The 25,606-nt window shown below is 43.5% G+C and overlaps 2 protein-coding genes and 1 long non-coding RNA gene across 3 annotated transcripts in view; 1 reads left to right on the plus strand and 2 right to left on the minus strand.

Annotated features, from left to right (window-relative positions):
* The window catches only part of acox3 (acyl-CoA oxidase 3, pristanoyl), a 22,896-nt gene extending 21,365 nt beyond the window's left edge, over positions 1-1,531 (minus strand). The window contains exons 1-2 of the mRNA XM_042070377.1: positions 1,444-1,531; positions 435-636 (exon numbers count right to left, since the gene is read on the minus strand). Of these exons, the coding sequence (XP_041926311.1) occupies positions 435-605 (171 nt within the window). The 5' untranslated portion in view covers positions 606-636; positions 1,444-1,531. The remainder of the gene's footprint in view (positions 1-434; positions 637-1,443) is intronic.
* A 369-nt stretch (positions 1,532-1,900) lies between these two features.
* On the minus strand, positions 1,901-24,840 carry LOC121690208 (NACHT and WD repeat domain-containing protein 2-like). The gene is made up of 26 exons (XM_042070636.1): positions 24,483-24,840; positions 23,862-24,061; positions 23,078-23,484; positions 21,314-21,468; positions 20,696-20,904; positions 20,188-20,327; positions 19,298-19,408; positions 19,042-19,200; positions 18,614-18,737; positions 18,216-18,419; positions 16,775-17,670; positions 16,317-16,456; positions 10,860-10,988; positions 10,000-10,337; positions 9,068-9,201; positions 7,368-7,496; positions 6,777-7,024; positions 6,212-6,377; positions 5,591-5,792; positions 5,043-5,173; positions 4,449-4,585; positions 4,090-4,250; positions 3,443-3,649; positions 3,156-3,250; positions 2,684-2,808; positions 1,901-2,465 (listed from the first exon to the last, which is right to left on the minus strand). The coding sequence occupies exons 1-26, from the start codon at positions 24,838-24,840 to the stop codon at positions 2,218-2,220; spliced, it is 5,553 nt and encodes a 1,850-aa protein (XP_041926570.1). The 3' UTR covers positions 1,901-2,217.
* Positions 13,954-14,978, plus strand: LOC121690494. Its single transcript, XR_006025092.1, has 3 exons — positions 13,954-14,278; positions 14,415-14,531; positions 14,827-14,978. It is a non-coding gene; the product is annotated as an uncharacterized LOC121690494 (long non-coding RNA).
* Positions 24,841-25,606: the final 766 nt, after the last annotated feature.

Here is a 25,606-nt window from a genome sequence, read left to right on the forward strand (position 1 = left end):
GGCTGACCTAATGACACAGAACTGATGGATGTTCTTAACTATGTTGATTAACAGATTTGAATAACAGAGGTTTGCATTATGATATCTAACCAGCGCTGCAGGTCTAAAACTCTTGCAGTGTGTTTTGTCATATTAGACACAACGGTCTCCATTACGCTTGATTAAGTAGACTTCCAAGCAAGAAGATAGGCTATCCCACCAGACAAAATAAATCCTTTTAAAAGTTAATTTAAGTTTTGAAATTACACAAGTAAAACTATGTTACTGAAACATCTGAAATTACACTACACAATGTTGATGATGCATATAAACTATACATTTCATGCATGGGCGAAAGATACATTTCAAGATCAAATTCAGTAATTAAGACCTCATAACTTCAGAAATCAAACAACACTATATGCGCAGTCATTATACAGTAATAAGCGCATTACCTTGAATGCCAGGATCTCTTCACCATCGATGAACCTGGCCATATCTTTCCAGTTGAAGGAGGCCTTTCTCCTGTATATATCCAAGGGCCCATGGGGCAAATCTGGAATGTCGTCATCCTTATTACCATCAGTCAATATGAATTTATCCTCCGAGTAGCTTGGCACACTCATCTTCTTCAAGGCACTTGATTATGGCTTCTATCTAAAATCAGAGGGGGGAAAACAGTTCAGAGTCTTCAGCATATAACGTGTTAAAAATATGTGGATTGACATTTTATTACCCCCACCCCTAGACGGTAGAAAGTCTTGAAAAAGGTTTAGGCTTTGGCTTTAACGTTGAAGCATCATTGATCAGTTAGGTCTATGGCTATGCTGTAGAGGCCTTATACTGTAAAAGCGTTTGGCAAATCAAAAATAATGGTCTCAGATCAGGCTAGATAACTAGTGCTGCAACTGCATTGAAACAGCTATGCTAAGATGCTGTTTTGTCCCATGAAAGGTGATCTCTACTCTAAATCTTAAACTAACATCAGACCCATTAACAGAGCCTACCTGACACTCGCATTATGGTCGTTGGCAAACCCACAGTAGTAAAGCAAAGTTCAAAAGCTGACGTGCTTGTCAGAGCTCTCATGAGATAGTTACATCACTGACAACGTTTGGTAATTGAGCTACCTTCTATGACAGGTTTGGTTAATTTTAGGGATTTGTTTTGTACCTTGAACCATGATGTTGTGCAACAGTTACCTAGCTTATATTACAACTATATATAACATTAGGTTTACTCAAACAGACTTTGCATGAAGTTGAGGAGTTTACAAAACGAACGGTCTGTCTGAGCTAGCTAGCCCCAGTTGAGCTGAGCTGCCTTTTCCCCTAATTTAATTCAGAGGTTACCCGAGTGTCATTACATTTAGTTCGCATGTACAAATAGACTGAAACTACCACTTTCCAAACTTCAAATGGGTTGTTGAAAACAAATGGGGGAAAAATTAACAATTTAAGTTACCTTCTTCCCCTGGACAGCTCCCCCTGTTTTGTACTCTCAGGTCGTGGATGACGTAAAAAATGAGCGACGAAAAACAGGATTTGTGACGTGTGTTTACAACATCAACGATGCGCTTAAGTAGCGCAGCCAGTGTTAGGTATATTTTACTGTTTTGTAGTGTGTGCATTGCACAATAGGTATATCTCATTTTTTGAGGTAGCCTACAGAATGATTTTATGACTTTATCACCAATTAATAGAGCTTTTCTGACATTTCACATTTCTCCACATGTCTATTTATAAAATGGAGTAGCCTATGAAATCTCTGAAAATCCCTTAGATCAACAGCTGATTAGTTAGAAGATAACCTTGCATCATCATGTAAATAACTACTATATACATATCAATAAACATAATATGTTATATACCATGCTTTAATGTGTGATATCTTCAAGGCTTTATATGTCATACTTGTGGATATTATATACAGAATCTGACAACGTGAAAATAATACATCATTGTATAATGCCTAAATTACAATATATAATAATAAATTACATTTATTTGATTCATGTGACATCATTCATAGGAAGGTATTTTGTTGAAAATAAATATTTGCTCAAAGCCATTACCCTTATTCTGGTGTCTCCCCAATTATGGTAAGTTTCACTGTGATTCTAATCATGTATTAAAGAGGACATATATGTGATATAACAGACATCTCACTCCAATTGCTTTCCATATCAACCCTAACTAATTCTCTCTTCATCCCACAATGAACAGAGATGTTGGCCTGTTAATGTCCACTCTGCTCATCCTCACTGCTGCTGGACTCGCCGAACAGGTCCTCCCGCCGGGCACAAGGTGTGGCCTTGACGACCCCCGTGTTGCTCAGCCTCACAGTGATGAGGGTGGGGTCGTCGCTGAAGCCGAGCAAAATGGTGTTGTTGGCGTCACCCAGGAGAGACACGCACTGGATGGTGGAGTCAGGCGTGAAGACCGACAGGACTGTCCCCGCGTTCAGGTCCCACATGCTCAGCTCACCTGGAAGACACACCTGTCAGTCACATGGTAACTCATTGTACTGATTATTATTATTGTCATGGTAACTCTACGACAACAGCAACAGGCATTCAGTGACAGTGCTCAGTGGTTTTTAATGCTTTTCTTCCATCACATTTTTCTGAAGGCCATATAAAGTCTAAAAGACCTGACCACGGACGGTTATCATTCGGTTATCTAAGCAGGAATATTATGCTTACCAGCCAGTAGAATAGCTTTAGCTCCTTCTTCCACAAGGAAAAGCTGGTTCACCACCCCAAATTGTAGACTCCCATAGCCAGAAATGGTTTTGTGCTTCCTTTTGAATGGATCCCATACCTTAATTCTGACGATGAGAAAAAGGATCATGTGTGTTAGGATGTGCAACAAATGAACTATTACTTAATTTATTACATTTAACCTGTTAGTGCAATGCGCTTATGGAACTGTTGGGGGCAGTATACAACTAAAGAATGAATGATTCACTTTGGTCATTAAAATCCTTTTCTAAATTGATATTTCTTTGTGCAAACTTTGTGATTATAAGTTTAATTTACAATGGAAAGTATCCAAATTAATTATGGAAGTGTGTGTGTGTGTGTGTGTGTGTGTGTGTGTGTGTGTGTGTGTGTGTGTGTGTAACGACTTTAATGATTTTAGTAATTTAACAATCAACTCTTTTATGTGGCATACTTATTTATTGCAGCAATGCCAAATGCAACTCGGCTGGCATCGTTAGTCATGGCAACACAACAGACTCCAGGCTCATTTTTCAATCGCTTACGCACCTGCCACAAAATAAATGGAGGGTAACCAGATAAGCAAACACACTTCACACAACCGTATCTGTGCACAGTAAAACAATGGCTAAGTATGCATAGTTACAAATACCACATACATTTATCCCATGTCAACTGCTCCCATGTTCAACTGAGTGAAAATAATCCACTCAAAACCACTTAATAAACTACATTACCCACCATGCCTCTCTTCAGGTCCCAGAGGGTGAGGTAGGGGGTGTGCTGCGCCTCGCTGTAGTTGCTGATCACCAGGTGCCCGCCGGTGTGTGTGAGAGCAGCTGTCTGGAGGTTCAGCAGAGAGGAGCGGTCCTCCAGGGTGTGCATGTGATCCAGGGTGCTCATACAGAACACACTCAGATGGTGAGCAAAGTACGAGCACACCACTACCTAGAGAGAGAGACAGAAAAAGAGGTAGAGAGAGAGAGAGACAGACAGAAAGAGAGCTAGAGAGAGAGAGGGAGAAGATATACAAGATCTGACTAATTCACTTGTCTCTGACGTTTCCTCCAGGCTTGTGCAAAATTCCAGAATTGAATTGAAACTGGCTCTTAAATTCCAATTCAATTCTTGAATTTCACTTGCATTTCAATTGAGGTAGGAAACAGGAAGCAGAATTGCAATTCGAATTTTGCACAACCCTGGTTTCCTCACCCTCTCTTACAACCACTTCCCAACAGCTGCAACAGCTCCCACATAGGGGCTACTGATTGAGGCTGTAGTAGCATGAAGTATGAAGTATCCTCCACACGGCAACGCTAATTAAAACAGCCCTACACAAGCACAAACCAGGCCAAACACAGTGTCTCTTTCTCATAAATGGCCCGTGCCTGTTCGTCTCCACTGAGGAGGTACCGGTCCACGGCGTTGAATTTCTCCTGGTCCAGACGCCACTGCTCCTCCTTCTCCCTCTGCGCCTCCCTCTCCAAGCGCCTCCTCTTTGCCGTGTGCGTCTCCATGCGCCGGTCCCAGGGCATCACCAGCTGGAATACTGAGATGTGTACAAAGAGCACACTCACTGAAGTATAGTACATATTGTCTTTTGATCCCGTGAGGGAAATTTGTGAATTCTACACATACAAAATATGACAGTGTAGATAGAAGATGTATTCATTCCCAAAGGTCATTCCTAAAACTCTCTCTGCTACAAAAGAAATAGAACACTCTGTTTAAATTATTCCTTGTGTACCTTTGTGATCTTTAACTGGGATGATCTGGGATTTCCTGTCTCTCACTGGTGTGTTGGACAGCAGAGATTCTTTGTGAGACGGCTTGATCCGACCTTTGATGTATCCAGAGTCCAGATCCCACAAAATGAGATGGTCCCTATGAGCGACACAGGAGATGCTATGCCACCGTCTCCATATACAAATGCATATACTGTATGAATGAGTCTGACAGTACATGGCTTTTGAATGGTGCTGTATGTGTGTATCCAACACTATGTTTACAATTGTAAGGGCGCTGGGGAAACAGTTCCATTCCATCAACACATACAAACGAGTGTGTTATCAGAGGACGGGTGCAAAGATATCAGCTATAATGGATGAGATGGCCGGGCCCTGACCACAGTCTCATTAAAGTCTCTGGGGTAATCACACACTGGGTGTTGGCTTACAGACGCGGCTGACTTGAGACGCCTGCATTTGCAGGCGCGTCTGTTACAGGATGCCTGAGTGTGCGGGTCACAACAACTCATCATCAGCACTAATTTTAATCCTTCTTCATTTACCTGTGTCGTTAGTTTGACCTGATGGCAGGTGGCACTGTGACAGGCTCTTACCTGGTCTCCGAGAGGCCCAAGAGAACTTGGTCTTTCAGCATGGTGTAGTCATTCTGTGGGCAAGGCACTACGAAGAGCCCCGTCTGTTTTTTTATATAGCTCCTTTTCAGCAGGTCATACACCAACAATGTCTAGAACACACACACACACACACACACACACACACACACACACACAGTAGATTTTAATATTAAAAGATAGTAGGGAGACATCAGTAAATAAACAATTCTAGGAGACCACCATATGAATCTAAAATGCAGCCCTCAGGAATATGGTATTGGAGAAGGAAGCTGTAGTTCCAGGTCACAGGCTATGAGTTTCAAGACAGGTGCTTTTGATTAAACACTTGACTGAGATAGCCGAGGGGCTTTATATTCTCATGTGTTACACATGTGGGACTCAACATTAAGCAACCGTTGGATCCTCAGTGATTTAAGCAGCATGTTTAAAAAGCCCAGTGGAACAAATGACAACAAAAGACATTTCATAAAAACACTATGAGGGTGGTTAGTGAGGGAAGAAGATGATGAAGATGAAGGCAGCTGAACCTGGTAGACAGGAGTGGCTGATTCTGTGAAGCTGGAGGTTCCCCTGCCCGTCAGGATGTAGAGTTTGAGGTCGCGTGCCAACGCCACATCTGTGTTAGTGAACAGGCCGTGCTCCACCCTCACTGGGTGCCCTGCCAACCGAGGACGTGCGACGTTCCATACCCGTATGGTGCCGGGACGCATGCTCCTGCACAACACGTACCTGACAGGACAGGACAACGATATGCACAATGCAGGGAAACAAAGGTGAAATGGGATTTAGGGATTTGGGTCTTTTTAACCTTGTAACATGGATTCATACTCTCAAGTGCATATTTTCAGAGGGAGATGGCTGAAGATTAGGACAGTGTCAGCACTGATGTCTTTGAGGTTTCAAGTACATCCTCATAAATATACAGTATGTGTGAGCTCAAAGCTAATGAATAATACTTCTACCTGAAACCCAGTTGGAAGAGTTCTGCCCATGTTAACCTCTCCATTGATGTATTAAGTCACCCTGTTGAAGCCTAGCTGAATCATATTGGTTTCTATTAAAACGTCTCGAACGATGGAACTTAATTCTATCATCAGTGATGTATCCTATGGATGCTTGTGTGGATAACTGTGTTCCTCGTTATGCACCTGGGGACCTTGCCCATAGGGATGACCTCCTTGGTGCCATCTCTCCTCACTCGGTGACTGTTGTAGGTGAGGCTCTGGTCGTTGAGCCGAGAGACAAGGTTCCACAGCCTCAGGAACCTTTCACCTCGGCAGAACCCCAGGCAGAACCGCAGGTCAAAACACATCCCTTCAGAACGAAAAAAAATCTCAGCAACGTATTTACAGTATCTTAGCAAAGTATATGAAACACCTGCATTGAGTATAACATTCTTGTGTGTTCCCTGCTTATGCTGACGTTCAAAGGCAAACCATAGTAACTACTGTATGCATTTGGTCAAAATTGAGTGAAGACTCAAAATAGGTTTTGTGACATCTGTTCTGTCTTGTGTCAAAGTCTCCTATCAATAAAGAAGTCCACCTAAGTACCCATTACATTAATATATTACCAGCAATCTACTTGTACCTACAACATATTTGACTGGACATTGTAAAACAAGTTTTCTCTCAGTTTAATGGTTTGCGTAGTTACTGCATTTTGACTTTGTAGGGCAGTATGAGTCTCTCTCGGCAGTATGGCCACACTGACCCTGAGCGATCAATCCTGGAAAGCGTGCAAGGTGCTTGTGGTCCTCCGTCTCGAGGTTCCAGACGATGATGTCAGTGGTGCCACTGCGAGCAGAGGGGCAAAAGGCCACAACGTGGGATCCAGCCCTGGTGACAGTTAGCTGGGAAACGAGGTCCTGACCACAACCCAGGATGGAGCGCTGATACTGGAAGGTGGTCGTGCTGAAGAGCTCGATGTGGATGATATCACCCTGGCTTTTATACGGGTAGCTAAGGACAGAGGCCGAGACCAGACATTTAAGAGAAAAAACAGCTTCAAACACAGCTTAGCCAATCACATTCAAAGACCGGAACTATCCGTTATAGAATTAAACTTTAATATCTATCCCCTCTGATGCTAGATAGGTTGCATATCTGAAGCAAAGGCAGTTATAGAGGCAGAATGCATTGATTGGTTAATCAATACACACCCAGTTCTTAACTACAGTTTTTTTAACTCAGAACCAAATGTGCTGAGCAACTGTATAACGAGGTGAATTTAATGTTTAATCGGCAGAATGAGTCAATGGGGGAGGAAACTGTAGAGATTAGTAAGTAAGGGAGAAGTGATTACCTGCAGAAGACCAGTAGATAGTGAGGGGTCATTTCCACTGCCTGTATGGTAGCAGATGGATGCTGGGCTTTCAATGTAGCCACAACAGATCCTCCTCGGGCACTGAGCACGGCGGCCTCCCTACCACTTCTGTGTGTGTGTGCGTGTGTGCGTGTGTGTGTGTGTGTGTACGTGTGTGCGTGTGTGCGTGTGTGTGTGTGTGTGTGCGTGTGTGCGTGCGTGCGTGTGTGTGTGTGCATGTGTGTATGAGGTCAAGGGAGAAAAAGAAAGATGCAATCAATGAAATGACAAAAACAACATGACAGAAGGCAATGAAAAAGCCGAAGTGCCAAATCGAGCTGAATATGGGGTGCTGAGGAGGGGGAAACCACAGTCACACAGTCAGTAACTGAGAATGAAGACCTTTTAAAAAGCCACCAGTGATTTGCTGCCACTGTGGCCAAGGCCATTAAGGGCCCATCATGGGCAGTCTGTTGCCACAGAGTCCAACCAAGGAAGTCAATAAACAGGGGCCGTTCAAAGACCCAGTGTAGTTCAAACACAGTTCACAAGCTGTTACATTTCAGCCCATTTATAACTCCAAGCACAAAAGTTTAACTACAAAGTGGGCTATGTTTTTATGGTAGAAAAAAATAAGATAGAAATAATTTGATCTAAGTTGTACAACAGCTGCCCAATGATCCTTGCAACAGCTTGTTGACTCATTGAAAATATGCTTTATGTTTTTTAAAAAATCCACATATCAATGGGTCATTTGTGTGACCACACCAAGTACATCCAATATGGTATTTTCTTTATTAGGCTCACAGAACATTACAAAGGGCAAACTGGCAGTTTTTAATTAAGTACCCTATGAGTCTGATATATCCATCATTTCACACACAATGACCGGATTTCAATCCATTTACACTGGGAAACCGCTAATCCCAGATTCTAATCGGCTCATGAAATAAGATAAAGATGAATTCCGGCAGGGGAAGAAAAGAGCAAAAAGCTTTATCCCTCTTTCTGGCAGATACCATCAGAAAGCGCTTTCAGATATAACCTCCGGAGTATGAACGACTGCTATTGAGACTGCTATTACTGTCAAGCGTTTGACGGCGGCACGGGTGTGGAAACTATACAGGGCCGAGGGACGCATTACTCACACTGTTACTGGAGACGGTCGTCTCAGTCAATTATTCAACAGATCTTTCTTACATCATTTCCAGGCACTGACTCGGTCCCAGGAACTTCACACAGGCGTGCTTTTACACCTGAGTGACTGTTGGATAGGTGATATTAATTAAGAGCGAAAGCCTTTTGATGTCCATGATGAAAGAGCCGTGGTAATGATTAATGACCTGTCTGCCTGTCAGTGGTCCCATGTTGTAGCGGCAGAGTGTTAAAAGAATGGCTCCTATTGAGATTTCATTAGAGGTATTCAAAGTCTAACTGTGTGACATTCAAGGCTGATCACTGATGGCAAATATAGTTCATGTAACAACTACACCAAACTACACAACTACACACACACACACACACACACACACACACACACACACACACACACGTCATCATGGAATCCTGAGGGAACTTTAAACCGTCCTCAGAGCTGATATCAGAATATCTAAGCGTGCTCACAGGAGCCTCAGGTGTAAGGTTGGAAACCTGATCACGCTCGATGGTTTTGTTTGTTTGTGTTGTTGTTGCTTGCTGACCTGTAGGCAAACAGCACATTGTCTTTGACCGAATTGCGGGACACCAGGATGGACCGGTCTTTGTGGATAGGATCGGACTCCAGGGCGATGCTGGTGCGACACAAGAGCTTACAGGAGGCCGTCAGGTCAAATGCCTGAGAGAGGAAATAAAGAGGAGAATGATAGAAGAGAGGGAATAAAGAGGAGAATGATAGAAGAGAGGGAATAAAGAGGAGAATGATAGAAGAGAGGGAACAAAGAGGAGAAAGATAGAAGAGAGGGAATAAGGAATAAAGAGGAGAAAGATAGAAGAGAGGGGATAAAGAGGAGAATGATAGAAGAGAGGGAATAAGGAATAAAGAGGAGAATGATAGAAGAGAGGGAATAAAGAGGAGAATGATAGAAGAGAGGGAACAAAGAGGAGAAAGATAGAAGAGAGGGAACAAAGAGGAGAATGATAGAAGAGCAGAGTGCATAGAGATAACAACAGCCATAAAAAAGATTAGAAAACACAAAACATATAATGTATTTTGAAATGCTGTGTAAACAGACAATGTATGCTGTCAACTTGAGATCATTTGTGTGCTGCTTTTATGAAAGGCAATCTATGGAAGAATTGTATGTGAATATCATGCTATGTCCTAGATCAGTGAATAGTAGAGGATTCAGAGCGACGGAAAGCCAGGGGAAGATAACTAAAGGGATGAATGCACAAGAAAGAGAGAGAGAAGAGACAGAAATGACACAAAAGAGGTAGTGGAGAACGACAACATGCAGAAAGGGAAACGAATAGAGGAGAAAGAGAAGGAAAGGAGGGTGAAAAGAATGAGGAAGGAAAGATTAGAACAATACTTATGAGGAGAGGTGTAAAGACAGAGGATATCAAAAGAACTCTTAGTGTAGGAGATGACAGGGAGAAGAAAGGAAGAATGTGAATGTAAACACACACTCACCTTCACCATTTGACTCCCGTCATAGAAGACCACCAGCAGCTTTCCCTCAGATGCGCAGGTAACCACGGGAACATCCAAAGACTCGCTCTCGGAGTACAGCACCTTCCCAGAAGACAGCTCTCTGACCTGGAGGCAGTGCCCTTTGGTGATGGCCACCAGGCGATCGCTCAAGCACAGAGTCAGGGAGTCTGCCACTAAAAGATTCTCGTCCCCAGTTGGCATCTGCACCACACTGTCCAGCTCCAGGTCCCACAGCCTCAATGACCCTTCACTGGAACATGTGACCACGATAGAGCCATGTTGACCTCCCGCAATGGCAGTAACTGGAGTTGTGTGACCTATGATGAGAAACATGGGCGGCACATCAGCTCTCTACAGTATAGGGCAGTGTTTCTCAGTGTGTGGTCCGCAAGCTATCCCAAATGGTCTGTGAGCAGACGTGGTAAAATATAATATAGATGAGTTGTTTGCAATATTGAACCAACTTGTATCCAAACAGTTCTGCAACACTGTCTATGTAAGATATGCCAATTTAAATCATATGAATCCTCTGACACAATAAGCAAAGTGCTAAAACAATAAGCAAGGTGGTTCAGTGAGTAGACCTAATGGCTAATATACCGTTGTAGTACAATCTTTTTGTTTTAGCTAGGTTGTCCGTGTGTTTTTTTTTTTTTTTTTTTTGGTTAAGTGGACCTTCGTCTGAAAAAGTTTGAGAAACACTGGTATAGAGTATAGTGCTGAAGAGTTTAATTTTCAAAGCCATGTAAAAATGTCCCACTTGGAAAGTCTTTCTTTGTTGTTCATTAAAGGATGTGTAGTGGTAGCAAACTAGCTAGGCCTACTGTAGGATGGCTTACCAGTAATCAGGGTGTACACCAAACCACCAGGGGGCAGCAGGCAGGTGAAGGAGGGCACCAGAGTAGGCAGAGAGGAGCGCTGGCACTGGGCAAGCAGGCTGTGCAGGTAGGTGAATTTGTATGGATCCCCTGAGGGAGCAAAAATGCTGGTTAATCTGATTACACTTTAGAGAGAAATCATTTGTGCTATTTTACCGAGTCATTTGTTGAAGCTAACAAATTAGCTAACGTTAAACTAGCCTGCCTTATTTGGCAAACAGTCCAGAGCAAGTCAAAGGAAGGGAACAGGCAGACGCTATCTATCTAGCCTTATTTCCAGACGTGGTTTCGGGAAATTGTAAAAATAACACCCCGACAGTTAATTGCCTTATATACTGCCTTATATACATCTAAAATATGTTAGCCTCTGGGCCCAGCAAAAAACACTGCCAACACTGGACTACATAGACAAACCCTATTAGGGTCATTCCACGTCAGTTCAACCAGGGCCCACGCACTTAGGTCTCAAAAAAATCTAAAAACATTACCAGGTGTACCTATGTTACCCAGGAGACACACTGTAAAATTACTCTTATGTAAGATCAATACTTTCCAAGATATAGCCAGTTTTACAGGGGGAGGGGGGTGTCGATTTTGTTCGGCCTCTTTTTTTTGTCAAAGTTCACAAGCCCACAGCGCAAGAACTAAACCATGTAGGAGGCTCAAATTTTGCATGCTGGTACATACATAGGAATAGTATGTAGCAAAATCGTCACGTTTGGTCTGGATAATTCTGCATGGTCATAGCTGTCCCTCAAAGTTGATACAAATTTTATTGGAGTTTTTGGCTGGGCTCTGTTTAAGCCTTCAGAAGACATATTTGTACTCAACATAGGCTCTTGATTTATTTTCCTTACTGAGATAAGTAGAAACACTCTCACAAAAAGCAATGAACAGAAAACAAATCCCTTCAGGGTCTGAACAGCAGACCTCACAAGTCTGAAAAATCATTTTGGTTATCATTTTCAGAGCACCCAAACACCTTGTGGGAATATACAAAGATTTTTTAAATATGTTTTTCTTTATTCTCCATGATCCCTTCTTTTTGAAAACACCAATTTGACTTGTCTTATGCAAATCTTTCTTTTTTATTTTCCACCCTGAACATGGGCAAAATGCCCCATTGAACCGCTCAATATGTTTTACCAGCTCAATATGTTTTACTGTAGTCACCACACTGCCACCTGTGGTTGTATAGAGTAACCTGTGGTAGCTCTATACAAAACATATTGATGTCAATGGTGCATTTTGCCCATGTTCAGGGTGGAAAGTGAAAAAGAAAGATTTGCATAAGACAAGTCAAATTGGTGTTTTAAAAAAGAAAAGATCATGGAGAATAAAGAAAAAAATATTTTACAAATCTTTGTATATTCCCACAAGGTGTTTGGGTGCTCTGAAAATGAGAACCAAAATGTTTTTTTAGACTTGTAAAGTCTGCTGTTCAGACCCTGAAGGAATTTGTTTTCTGTTCATTGTTTTTGTGAGAGTGTTTCTACTTATCTCAGTAAGGAAAATAAATCAAGAGCCTATGTTGAGTACAAATATGTCTTCTGAAGGCTTAAACAGAGTCCAGCCAAAAACTCCAATAAAATTTGTATCAACTTTGAGGGACAGCTATGGCCATGCAGGATTATCCAGACCAAACGTGACGATTTTGCTACATACTATTCCTATTTATGTACCAGCATGCAAAATTTGAGCCTCCTACATGGTTTAGTTCTTGCGCTGTGGGCTTGTGAGCTTTGACAAAAAAAAGAGGGCGAACAAAATCGACACCCGCCTCCCCCTGTAAAACTGGCTGTATCTTGGAAAGTATTGATCTTACATAAGAGTCATTTTACAGTGTGTCTCCTGGGTAACATAGGTACACCTGGTAATTTTTTCAGAATTTTTTGAGACCTAAGTGCGTGGGCCCTGGTTGAATTGACGTGGAATGACCCATTAGCGGTTTTGATGTGGTTGTTTCAACTTCTCACATAAAGCTTAGCTTTGATAGGGCACTGTTAAATGAAAATTATGGCAAGGTGCCCTGCCACACAAAACCGTTTTTACTTGTATTGTTTTTAAATGTGTTAGGTCTATATGTGTTTGTGCTATGTCGTGAATGTGAAAATTAACAACTAGCCTACCTCAGCCACCTCAGAAATAGATGACTAAGCCAAACTCCATGTGCCCCTCAAGTGCCCTTTGGAAGGATTTTCCCACATTTACATGTACAGCTGTTAATATTGAAGACTCTATTGAGGAGTTCTTGACTCCTGTATGTGTAAATTAAACCATCACTGATGTGGTAGATCAATCTTAAATTGAGAACAATGTGTTCCCATCACTAAATAAAATTGAGGAATTTATCTCTACAGCAAAAATACAGGAACACTCCCATTGCAGGTCAAATAAAAAACATCCTAAGAGGGTGTCATGGCCTCCAGAGTCCAGACTATTTCTGTTCCTGTTGGTAAAAGTGTTGAGGTAGGCCTACAGAATGAAATTCCATCTGAGTTTATTTACGGTTATGTACAGGAGACTGTGAAGCGACTCGTCCTGTCATGTTTATTCTCCTCAGCGTCTTTTGAGAGCCAACAACTTTCACAGCATAACCTAGAGACCTCAAAGTCATCAGGTGATCAGAAGCACAGTGAATGACAAGTTCACACAAGTGATGACCAAAGAAGTCATGGTGATGATACTATCCACAGAGTTACAGGAAAATGTGCCTTCTAACATCAAGGAGTTCACCTTGGAGGATCAAAAACGGGATACTAAAACTATCATCTACCACTTGCTTAATTTTGCTTCCTCATGTTTCGGCACAAAATAGTCCGCGTGATGGAGTCACGTTGTTACCTCACCAATATCTAGAATCCTACACTAATATCTAGAATCCTACACCAATATCTAGAATCCTACACCAATATGCTAGAATCCTACACCAATATGCTAGAATCCTACACCAATATCTAGAATCCTACACCAATATGCTAGAATCCAACAATGACTATGCCTCCTTGGTGTCGTTGCTTGTCATTCAACTTTTGAATAAAGTTAATAGCTTACACTCAGATATTTGCACCCAGCAGGACTGACTTCTATATAATGTGCTGGATATCTCCAAAAACTTGATTCAGAAGATTCTGTTTGAGTTCGATACAGCTTTTTGCATGGCAAGTGATGGATATTGTCCTCAGGATGTGAATTTGCACCAGATCTAGCTAAATGTTTTGGAGGGGCTTACTCGGTAGTTTGGATCTGGAAATGGGCTATATTCTGCCCTTGAATCAAGGTATCATTGGTCATATCCCCCCAATTCAAGCTGAATAAGGAAAAGGACCAAGAAGAAAATGTTTCCATCACGCCTGAAGATGTCAACATTCAACAGGAAGGTAGAGTATCATATAATTTAGCCCATGTAGCTCATGGAGTGTTGTACTATACTGCAATACTGCCTACACACCAAAATATATACTATACCCAGTTTTAGGGTATATGTTATGGTTACTTCATTATTATGTTCTTCAGAAATCAAAGAGAGGAACCTAGACTCCTGAGTTTGCGGGCCCTCTGGATCTGCCACAGGAGTAAGACACAGTAGGGTGCTGTTTCCTCAGGATGCCTAAATTCAAGTTCTCCTTCAAGGTGGAGCTCATTTTATATAACATATGTTATAGTTTTAGCTATTGTATGTACTAATCATGATCTCATAGGGTATGAGTGAACAAGAAATTAGTTCAACATGATCTGTGAGTATGGAAATGAGATATTACTTTATTCATTAATAGTTCAATTTAAAATGAATCTCTCTCTGTATCAGAAAATAATGAGGGGTGCAAAAGATGGACACTGATAACAATATTCTTTCATTCAAAGGGAACAGTAACATCCCAGATAATCAGTTGTTTTATTACTCTTTTTTCTTCATGTTTTCTTTCAGCCAATGCAACAGATTGACTTAGTTTAATGAGGCCACTGCTGAGCTGACTGATTCTGAGGATCTAACTAGGCACTAGAAACTCAACTTGCCAACACATCCTCTCCAGAGATAGGAATTTCTTGCCTTGCTGTTAGCCTACCAACACCTACCTATACAGCTAAATGGTCTTTTGGATCATGGTATTGTGTAATAACTTCATATCATTTACACAATATTTTTTCAAACCTAAATCTGCCTTCTCTCATTAAACATTTCATTATGTAATATGATTTGTAACTTTGCCGTTTTCAGATACCATGAGGATGACATACAGTGAGCCCTTGACTTAAACTGTGTAAGAAAAAGTTACTATGCATGCACCCTCAGTCCTTAAAATTAAAACTCATGAGGATCAAATGTGGCAAAAGTTTCTACATAAGCTGTGTGGCACGATTCCAAAACATTCTCATAGTATGAAGTGGGATGCAACCTTTTACCTTATTTCCATGCATACTTAGCTTAAAGATAATGGAAGGGAACAGTGTCATTTTCATTGGTTGTTGAGTTGAAACATCAATCATCTTTTGCCAGAATTGAGGAATGCTCATCTTAAATGACTGCACTGAAGTTATTGTCACTAAACTACTCAGCACAATTGTTAAACTGGTACAATAATGACAGCCAATTTTTGCGAGAAATACATGTTTCATTACTGAAGCATAATACCTGTGTGTACGTCATGGACTAGTGCTGAAAATATGAAGTGCAATTCTTGAGGTGTTATTACCAAAAGACATGATGACCCAAGTGGTGGAGAAACACTACGTTGATCTTAAGGCCATCAGTGACCTGTTAAAGTGCTGTGCTAGAGGCAAGCTATGCCAGTTAGTGTGATAGTCTGTCAGACCTCAACCTCTAGAGGATTTCCATATCCTTGTGAGAGATATCATCTTGGAGGTTATCATAGAAAACAATTTTGTTAGTCTGATGCAATCTGAAGAAACTCTTAACAGGTCCCTCAGCTGTAAATTTAAAACATACAAAACTGCAGAGGACAAGAGACTTCTCTCACATGCTGCAGCTGAATGTTTTTCTGGGACAAACCAAAAGACTGGGGTGATGGAAAAGTGTAATATTATTATTATAAACATTATTAGTTGAGGATTGTCAAGCAATACTGAAGACAGAAAGCAAAGGAAATATGTTTCATGTTTTATATTCACCATTTATCCTTTATGACAGCTTTGCATATTTTTGGTATTATTAAAGCCAACTTTAGTTGAGTTAGCAAATAAGTAGCAAAGCAAAGCAGCCAGTAAATGCTCAAAATGTTTGGAAACTCCTCTTGTCCAATCAGAAATAAATAAATCATTCGACCGGACCTAACAGTTGTATACTATCTATATAGAATCTACCAAACCCTAGAGCTCTTTAATTAAATGTTGTCAAATTTATGAAGTAAATCTCAGTGCCAGTTTGTAAACTCTATGGTGGAAATTCGGTGTGTGTACCTGGAGCCACTGGTTTGTCTTGGGAGACTATCTGGGCCAGACGGCCCAAAAGCTGAGAGGCCAGCTGGCATGGGTCCTGCAGGAGAACGGCCCTGGATAGGAGCAGCACCTGCGATAACACCTGTACATCCAGCAGCTCCCTGGTGTGCAGCAAAGAGGAGGAAGGGTGTTAGTGGGAGGAGGTGAGCAGATGGAGAATGAAGAAATGTGCGGAGGAAGGGAGAGTGTAGAGAAAAGGGGATGACGGAGATGGACAATGTGCTTTTGGTATTGTTGTTGGTGATGATAAATATTCACATATAAAGAATGCTGTATGTACAAGTGATCATACACAAGTAAGCAGGTGGTCAAACACCCAAGCACAACTATGGAGAGAAAAAAAAACGTGAACATGCAACAATATAACATTAGCAGCTGAACTCTGCTGGGGGACCTCGAACATAAGCCGTTGCTCTTACTTATCTGGTATAACAGCAGCTTTCAGGTCCTCCTCGATGTGAAGCACAGACAGACCCCACGCTTTGTGCAAGAGGAACTCGTAGTTGAAAATACATTCGTCCATCAGGGGCATGATCTGACTCGAGTGGACCAGGTGGTAGGGCAGCCCATGGAGCTTCCGCAGGTTGAACACGTAATTCTTCCTGCGCTCCTCTCCCTCGTTTAAGACCCAGGCCAAAGGCTGGAAGACCTCAGTGTGCCTCCCGCTGATGCGTCCTCTGTAGTAGTCTGCGAAGTCGGCATGCACGACCCTCCTGCAGTCCTCAGAGCGAAGGTAGCGCTGCACGACGATGCGGCCGAACTCCAAGTGGCTCCAGCGGTGGAGCCAGGTGCCGTCGCTCTCCACCTCCGTCAGGTGAGGACCGAAGGCCCGGCGCAGGCGCGCCCACAGCACGCTCGGCACTCTGGGAAGGCTGTCGGATGAGGATGAGGATGTTGAGGGCTGATGGGACGGGGCGTCCACCTCACGGAGGACCTGGGGGTCGCGCGCCAGGAGCTCCAGGAGCTCGTCCTCGGTGACGCCGGCGCGGGAGAGCGAGACGAGCACAGCGGCCCGTCGCACCAGCTGCTCTCCGTGCTCGCGCTCTAGTCGGGCGAGCACGGCCCCGTAGAGCTTCGCCAGGTCCCCGGGCAGGATGAGCCTCTCCTGGGGAGAGAAAGAACTCCAGGCCCTGGTCTCGAAGCAGGCGGCCTCCAGGAAGAGAGGGGAAGGGCAGGAGAGGCAGGCCTGCTGGAGCAGCTGCCACTGCTGGGGCTGAAGCCTCCGGCCATCTGCCTCCAGCATGAGCTCCAGGGCCTGGGAGACCTCCTCAGGGGTGAGGGGAGGCAAATAAATCACCTGGGCATGAGAACGTTTCTGTAATGGACGTGGATTGAGAAGGGCGAGTCAATAAATCTAATAGCATGAAAATGGCCTGCAGTCACAGCACAGGGCATAGGTATATAATCAACATGTCTGCTGTTTGAGGCAGGAATAGACAACTGTTACTGTAACGAGATGCACAGTTTATTCTTTTCCTTCAAAACCCATGAATCACCTTTTCTCTCGACTTGACATCCTGTTTATTCTTCTATTCTCCCTACCTTTCATCCTCTCCTTAAATATAAATATTGCTATCCATTAATCTGTCTTCTTCCCACTTTTGCCTGTCTGTATCTATCTCTATCAACCACTCAGCTTTTCTGTGTCTCTCCCACTTTTCCTCTCTTCCAGTTTTCAATTCAAATGTGCTTTATTAGCATGACTGTTTCAGTGCAGTGTAGGCCAATGCAATGACAAAGTAATAAAGCAAGGCCATTTAAAAAATAAAATAAGGTAAATGCACCTCCCTCCCTGCCTCCATTCCTCTCTCCCTCCCTCCCTCCCTCCCTGCCTCCCTCCCTCTCTCTCTCTCTCCATACCTGCAGTTCCAGGGCAGCAGTGGAGTTTGTGGTGGCAGAGAGAATGGCATAGACATGTAGAGGAAGGGGCCCACACAGCCAGGACACATCAGCCTGATGCTCCTCGGACAACTCGTCCAGGCCGTCCAGCACGAGGACCGCAGGGCGCTCCGCACTGGCCAGGCCCAGCAATGTGCGCAGCTCGCTGGCCAAAAGAGGGAGAGACTGGGGAGGAAGAGGATGGGGTCAGTGCACAGTGACAATGGACGAAGATATGAGTGTAGTATGTGTGTAAGGTTACTGAGTGCACAAGTGCTTTACATCTGTAGGATGTATGCAATGTGTTCCTTTGTTGAGTGTGAGTTTCTTGGGGGGCGGTTCATGTTAAACTCTGTGTGTGTGTGTGTGTGTCTCAGCACCTCTGAGATGTCTGCGTGACAGCCGTAGGCCTCCGCCAGCTGCGTGCACACACTCTGCAGCAGCAGCCGCACATTTCTGCTCTCTGCTGTCAAGCCCACGAAGCACAGCTGCACCCTCACATCACTGGCAAAACAGACAGACGCGGTCACACCACGGATACAGAAAGACAGAAGAACACCTCTGAAAATACACATACTGTGCGATGTGTACATTACTGACAGTGTAGGAGTGGAATTTGATTTGATTTGAGTTCAAATATCAACAACACAACTGACGACTTAACCTTTAACAGAGCTGCCAACTCTCACATTGAGAGTGAGATTCATTCATTTGACTGGCTACACGTGCTCTTACACCAATCAAATGCGTGAGGGTTGGCAGCTCTGCTTTAAGTGTAGCGTGTGTGCGTTCGTGCGTGCGCACTCACCCAGGTATCCAGCTGGGCATTAGCAGAGCCACTTTAGCGAGGGTGGTGCTCTTCCCCCAGCCGGGTTCTCCCAGCACTATGACGGGGGTCTGTGGTGCCCCCTCCACAACCCTTCTGATCTCCAGCAGGACTTCCTGTCTGAAAACATGCCCCTTATCTCTGCAAAGACATGACAGGTGTGGGCGTATGAAACTCCTGTAATCACCTTTTTTGGCAGAACGTTCTGGTAGGTGGAAGGTTGTTCGATTTAACATACAGCGCATGACCATGTCGGATATGGCGAAGAATCTCCTCCTGCATCTGTTGTCTAGAGGTAGCTCTCCTCCTCACATCAAAGGAGTCTTTCACTCTGGTTAATTCCATCACCCTTAAGCACACATGGAATTAAAACAGTCAGTTGCTGTATATTACAAAAGCAGAGTGGAAGAAGATAACGTTCAAAGAGCCTGCAACACTGCTCTCTCGCCCTTGTTTGTTCTCTCATTACTCAAGTGTGGTCCTAATTAGCAAACTGGGATAGTTGGACCTCTTTAATCTAGAGGAGTCAGAAAATATGAACATGCACTTTCTACTTGTGCTTAAAAAGAACTTCACTAAAAAGAACAGTCAACACTGCATTTCCTGAACTGAATTCACACCAGGATCACAGGCACACGTCCGGCATGGACAGTCAGCACAGGCTACTGGAAAAGTACTCTACAGAGCAGAGGTCAGCTCATGGAACTTTTGTTACCATTCACATTTTGTCTCTGAAACCTTTGAATGAGAAAAAAATGTTTTCCTGCCTCAAAATGGAAAGCTTTCAAGCCAATAGACATGAATATCATTATTTATTGATGACTCTTTCTCAATATACATTTGCACCTTTTGATACTTTAAGATGGGAAAAATGTTTTTTTTTTTTAAAGTATATATTTTTTGGGCTTTTTATGCCTTTAATTATATAGGATAGTGGAGATTGACAGGAAGTGAGAGGGAGAGAGAGTCGGGGTGGGATCCGGAAAGGACCACGGGGCGGGAATAGAACCCAGGTCGCCGGCGTACGGTGCAGGTGCCCCAGCCAGTCGCGCCACTGCTGGGGCCGGAAAAATGTTTCAGTCAGATCAATGAAACTAGGCTGCTGGGGTGGCCATGAGGCCTTCTCACCGGTTGAGGGAGGAGGTGACTGTGCGTTGGAAATGTGAGCAGAGGCGCTCCGTGTAGAACAGGTGGGATCTGTTGTGCTTGGGGCTCAGGCCTCTCCGTCCCCAGCCCACGTTCCTCTCATAGATGTTTGTGTGACGCAGCTGTCAAAAAAATATGATATCCGAATTCTGAGGCAGAGTCATAATGTGATTACCATTCGTTTATACAGACAATTTAATCACGGTTGGGGTGATGAGCCGCTACAGCTTAATAGGACTAGGTCCTGTTCACTCCTCCTATCTGCCTCGGTCTATTAATTGCTCCATTATTTTCTTCCTATTTCATTCTCCCTCGCCCCATTCATTATGTCTGCTCCTGTCACTCTCCTGCTCAACCAGCCCCAGCTTCCAATTTCCTCCCACTTTTATCCTTTCCCCCAGAGTCAGTGAATGTAAAATGGTACTTCTGCCTGCATATATTCCTCCCACAACCCCCCCCCCCCCTCCTACCTTCATCTTCTGCTTGTTACCTTGCTGTGGATGTTCTGGATGGTTCTCTGGTGGGCCGCGTGGAGCGTGGGGTTGACCTCGCCCTGGCCCTTCAGCAGGTCGATGTAGTTGGCGGCGTGCTCGCTGCACAGGTTGTACAGCAGGTCGGGGATGATCCTCTTGTAGCAGTGGCAGAAGGCTTCAGGGGGGCTCAGCGCAGACAGACCCTGCTCCACCTCCCAGTCTAACACTGGGGCCGGGCACACCACACACCACCCATGACAGAATGAGGGAGAGAAAGAATGTGAGACAGAGATAAGATAGAGAGAAAGGGTGAATACAAATAACAGAAAGAGGAGACTTGCACCATTAATATAAATTTGATAATACAGTACATTGGATGTTTAGCAAGATTTTTAATATGCTGACTATTTATTACTACCATCTATTCACACAAAATCATCATCTAGATATTTTTCCTCAGTTTATGTGGCATTTGTTTATCTTTATTTTATTTATTTAGTTTTGTTATCTTCTGTCACAAAAACCTCACAAATCACAAATTTGTCATGGGCTTCAGATAAACACTTACACATACAGAGACATGACGCACATCCATGAATGTACACACCAATATGAGCCCGAGCGCACACACTCACCTGTCCGGAGCAGGTGAGCGGCTGCCTCCTCCCCAAGAGCCACAGGTGCGCATCGCCTCAGCACCGCCCAGAGCTGTCGACAGGAAGTGCGCCACGCCTTCCTCCCCCTCCGCCTGCGCTGGCCGTCTCGGCTCAGGAAGTCAGGGTGGTGCGTGCTGATGATGACAGGAAGTAGGAAGTTCGGTAGGAAGGACAGAAAGAACAGAGGCATTAAGTACGAAGTTAAGTTGGAAGGACAGGAAGTTAATGTGTAATAAATGCGACCAATGGTTACTGTTCCTGTCCTCAGATTCAGCCACCAATCACAGGTGAGCTACAGTTCAAGACAAAATCCTTAAAATAGTACATCTTAGTCATCTGAGCTTAAGGCATTATAGACCCTTTCAACAATAAAAACAAAAACAATGCTTGAACGTTCTATTTGGGCCCCAATCTACTTCCTCTGCATTAAGATAACATATGGAATGTTAAAAAGGAAGTCTTGTGGGGCCAACTATGATGCTGATAATGGAACTCTCTTGAAAGGGTCTATTCTTGAGGGAAGTGTGTAGTCTCACATAGCCAGATACACATTCATATATCTGTTTTCAAATGTATGAGCTGGCAACTGATTTACATGTGCCCCTTGCAATATGATACTAAACCTAAAAGCTGCCATCAGTAATGGTGATTTTAATAATTCATACCATCAGTGGCCATAAGGACGCTGGTTCACCCGGGTGGTTACTTCCCTCCATAATTCATAGTCTTCAACACAAATAATGGCTTTGTATGAAAAACAAATTGAAGTGGTGTTTTCCTTCCAGTCTACTCCCACCCAGTAGCACCGACCTTAATTCATATTTTATCACTTTATATTAACGGGCGTCAAAATGAGGAATGGGTTGCGGTCACTGCTGTTGTGTTTTTTTAATAGGACTGACTATCCTCGCTGAATTTTGGATTTATTTCCTCGCCGTCATCTTCAGGGAAGGAGTCATGATGGACTGCTTCAACTCTATTTGAAACCAACGGTAAATCTTGAACATTAAATTCAGACTGATTGTCAGGGTAATTTAAGACCAACTTAGATGGCTCCGGGTTGTGTGTGTGTGTGTGTGTGCGTGTGAGAGAGAGAGAGAGAGAAAGATAGACAGAGGGAGCCTTTGTATTTGCAGAATGGTTGCCTACCTCCACAGTTGGCTTAAGTGGGACGTTCTCACTGCATCCTGACGACCATTTTTACGACACTCAAACACCATAACCAAAAACAATACAAATGCTAAGGCCATAGCCATGGGAACCAAACAAATCATCCCGTAGCCTGCCTCCATGAGGCCCAACCGTCACACTACAGACAAAGCTGCTGTTCAAGTTGTACGGGGTTGTAAGGAAAGGCCATAGTAATAAGCCATGGCAGCCTAATCTTAACTACATAATAGATACTATTTATACACACTAGCATACACTCTGTAAATCCCATGGCCATCGATTCTATTTTCTGAGGGCATTTTCATAACTAACAGAATGTTTTGTTCTGTTTATCCATGGAATCTAGGTTAAGTATTGCTTAAAGTCTTTTGGGTGGTGGGAAATCTGTGTGAGAGTATCTATTTCAATCAAAGGGAGAAATCAACATTTTTTATATCTGCCTGCCATTCCTAAGAGAGAACTTGTACACAAGTGCTCACTTGCAAGTACAAATGGGAGGCAGATCTGCATGTCTGTCCCTTGAGTGAAATAGAATATACTGGAAACGAAAGGAGCTGAAAGACCCTCACACACCTCACAGGCAGCAGCCGGTACTCTGCAGGGACACGATTCTCATCCAGCTTGTACCAGGCCAGCAGGAGCGTCAGATCTCGGTCGAAATCCACCCAGCCCCTCGCCAGGCCCGTGTCCTCCCCGTCGGACAGGGAGGTCTGGGACACCGTTGTTTCAGAGCTAATCAACATAGCCGAGCCTTGGGGAAGGTCCTCCTGATCGTGGCTCAAGCCTTGGGCGAAGCTGCTCTCCGCGTCACTCGGAGTCACACTGGACTGGGAGTTGGAGGAGAGCTCGTCGTCAAGCTGCGGTCGTCTCCTGGAACGCTTCTTTCGGTCGCACTCCACGACCTTCAGGATGGACTCAAATGCATGCTGGGAGATCCTGAGAGGTGGGGTCGGCACCTCGTGCTTCTGGCCAGCAAACACCTGCCAGAAAATACATCAGAATTGGACAACACAACTATAAATATCTATCAGTTCAGACAACTGGCCTACTTCTCTGCAAGCCAATTGGGGCCCAGACATTAATGGGCAGCGATTCAAGATATTTATCATGGAACCTATTACTTTGCAATGAAATTGTGGTACAACCTTATAAAATAGGTCAAGGTTGTAACATCATTCATTTTGAAATAGTATACCAGAATAGTATCTAAAAAAAATGATGGATATAGTTAAAAAGAGAGATAAAAGTTATGCCAACCTGAAATATGGAGTCCTAATGCAACAAGTTTACAAATATATTTAATGAGATGGAGGATTGTAAGTCATTAACAACAAAAAAAAATCCCCCTAGAACTTACAAAAAAGTTTGCTGCCTCTGTTTCTTGACACTCTCTCAGGGTCTCCAAGTGCAGCTCTACTGAGTCATTCTGCTCAGTGATGGGGTCAGGGACACCCAGGCGCAGGTCCACCATTTTGAAATCATAGCCCCGCTGCTTGCAGTACAGATAGAGTCGTGGATAAACATTCTCCCGCAAAGCCTGCCTTTCTGTCACTGTGTCTGAAAGGGGGACACGGATGAGAAATTATGACAGAGCAGGTAACACAAATGTTTATACCGTGACGACCAGCCATTGACCCAATGACCCACTAGTTGTGTCCCTGAAAAGACACAAGAGGTGTGAATTATGCATGAACAACATACGAGTAATAACGTTGACATTATAGACCCTGACCTGAATCTGCTCTGGAACACACAAGTGCCTAATTGGCATAGTCTAACATGACACATGCTTATGTATTATACATATTGACGTAAATATTTGTACATAGATATTATTTGGTCCATGTGTTTGACATGTCAGAGTTCCGAAGTTCTGATTCTGATTCTGATTGTCATTCAAATTACGGCCCACAGTATGGACATCCCCACAACCAAGGGGTTCCCTTTCCTCTAGTGACACTGCATAGGTGATCCTTACCACGGTATCCTCCACAGATGTAAACCATAAACCTCCGCTGCTTGGCAGGGCAAGGTGTGACAGCCTTGTTCTTGGTGGCATCTAAATCGGTCAGAGCTTTTGGACTTGGGCCAGCCACTTCAGAGAGAGCAGGAGCAGCAGGGACAGCGCAGGCAGAAACGGACTCCTTCGGGAGAGAGCTCTGGGAGTCTGTCGCACACTCCGTCAATGATTTCACCATCTGCCCCCCTGTGGGTTCCTCTCCTCCCTGCGCCTCCTCGTCCTCCTCTCCCTGGGCTGGAAAACTCTGAAGGAACTTGGGAGGTTCTTCACGTCCACCAAGGTCCAGCAGGACGCTGAGAGCATGGTCCTGAAGCATGGTAGCAGACACTATACACATCTGCCTCTGATATCTCTAAGACTTAGTTGTATGAATCAAATTAGATTGGATGTGTTACACTAGGGCTGTATTGCCATTCAGCACTAGAATGGTTCTCTAGAAGGATTAGGGTACTCTTAATGGTTAGGCATTATGTGTTTCCTCATAGCCTTACCTTCAAAATGAAGGTCTGATTTTGCAGCAGGCTCAGAACATCCTCTGCCCTCTTCTCCAGATTAGAGTCTAGTGTGTGAGGTTTACAATGACGCTGCTGAAGATTACTCTATGCAAAAAGTAGACGTGTTGTATTATGTCAGCTACTTATTATGTAAGCCACATACTATGAAAATAAAATACTTAGCAACCTACGCCTACTCTTTAAGAGAAACAGACATCATAAACTTACTCTTAGATGGTACTTGATCTCAAACTCCGTTTCAGGACTCAATTTAGCATGGGAGACTTTTGACCGATCCTCAGATTTCTATCAAACATAAATGAATTCACCAACAAGGTAAGAACTAAAATTCTTGATTTTTGTTTTAATTTTGTTTAATGTAAAATTTCTGTACGAATATTCCTACCTTTTTCACTTTGACCGTTCTTTTAAGAGGACCATGGTCTATCAGAGAGTTGGAAAAGAAGAGCTGCTGAAGTCTCTCAGATGTAGGTATGGGTTGCTTTTTCTCTCTAAGGTCCTAAGATGGATGCATTGAGATGTAGGCCTATAGGAATTGTTCTATTGGTGAAAATTACTGCAAGATTC

Source organism: Alosa sapidissima, chromosome 18 (genome assembly GCF_018492685.1).
Source record: "Alosa sapidissima isolate fAloSap1 chromosome 18, fAloSap1.pri, whole genome shotgun sequence".
NCBI lineage: Eukaryota > Metazoa > Chordata > Actinopteri > Clupeiformes > Clupeidae > Alosa > Alosa sapidissima.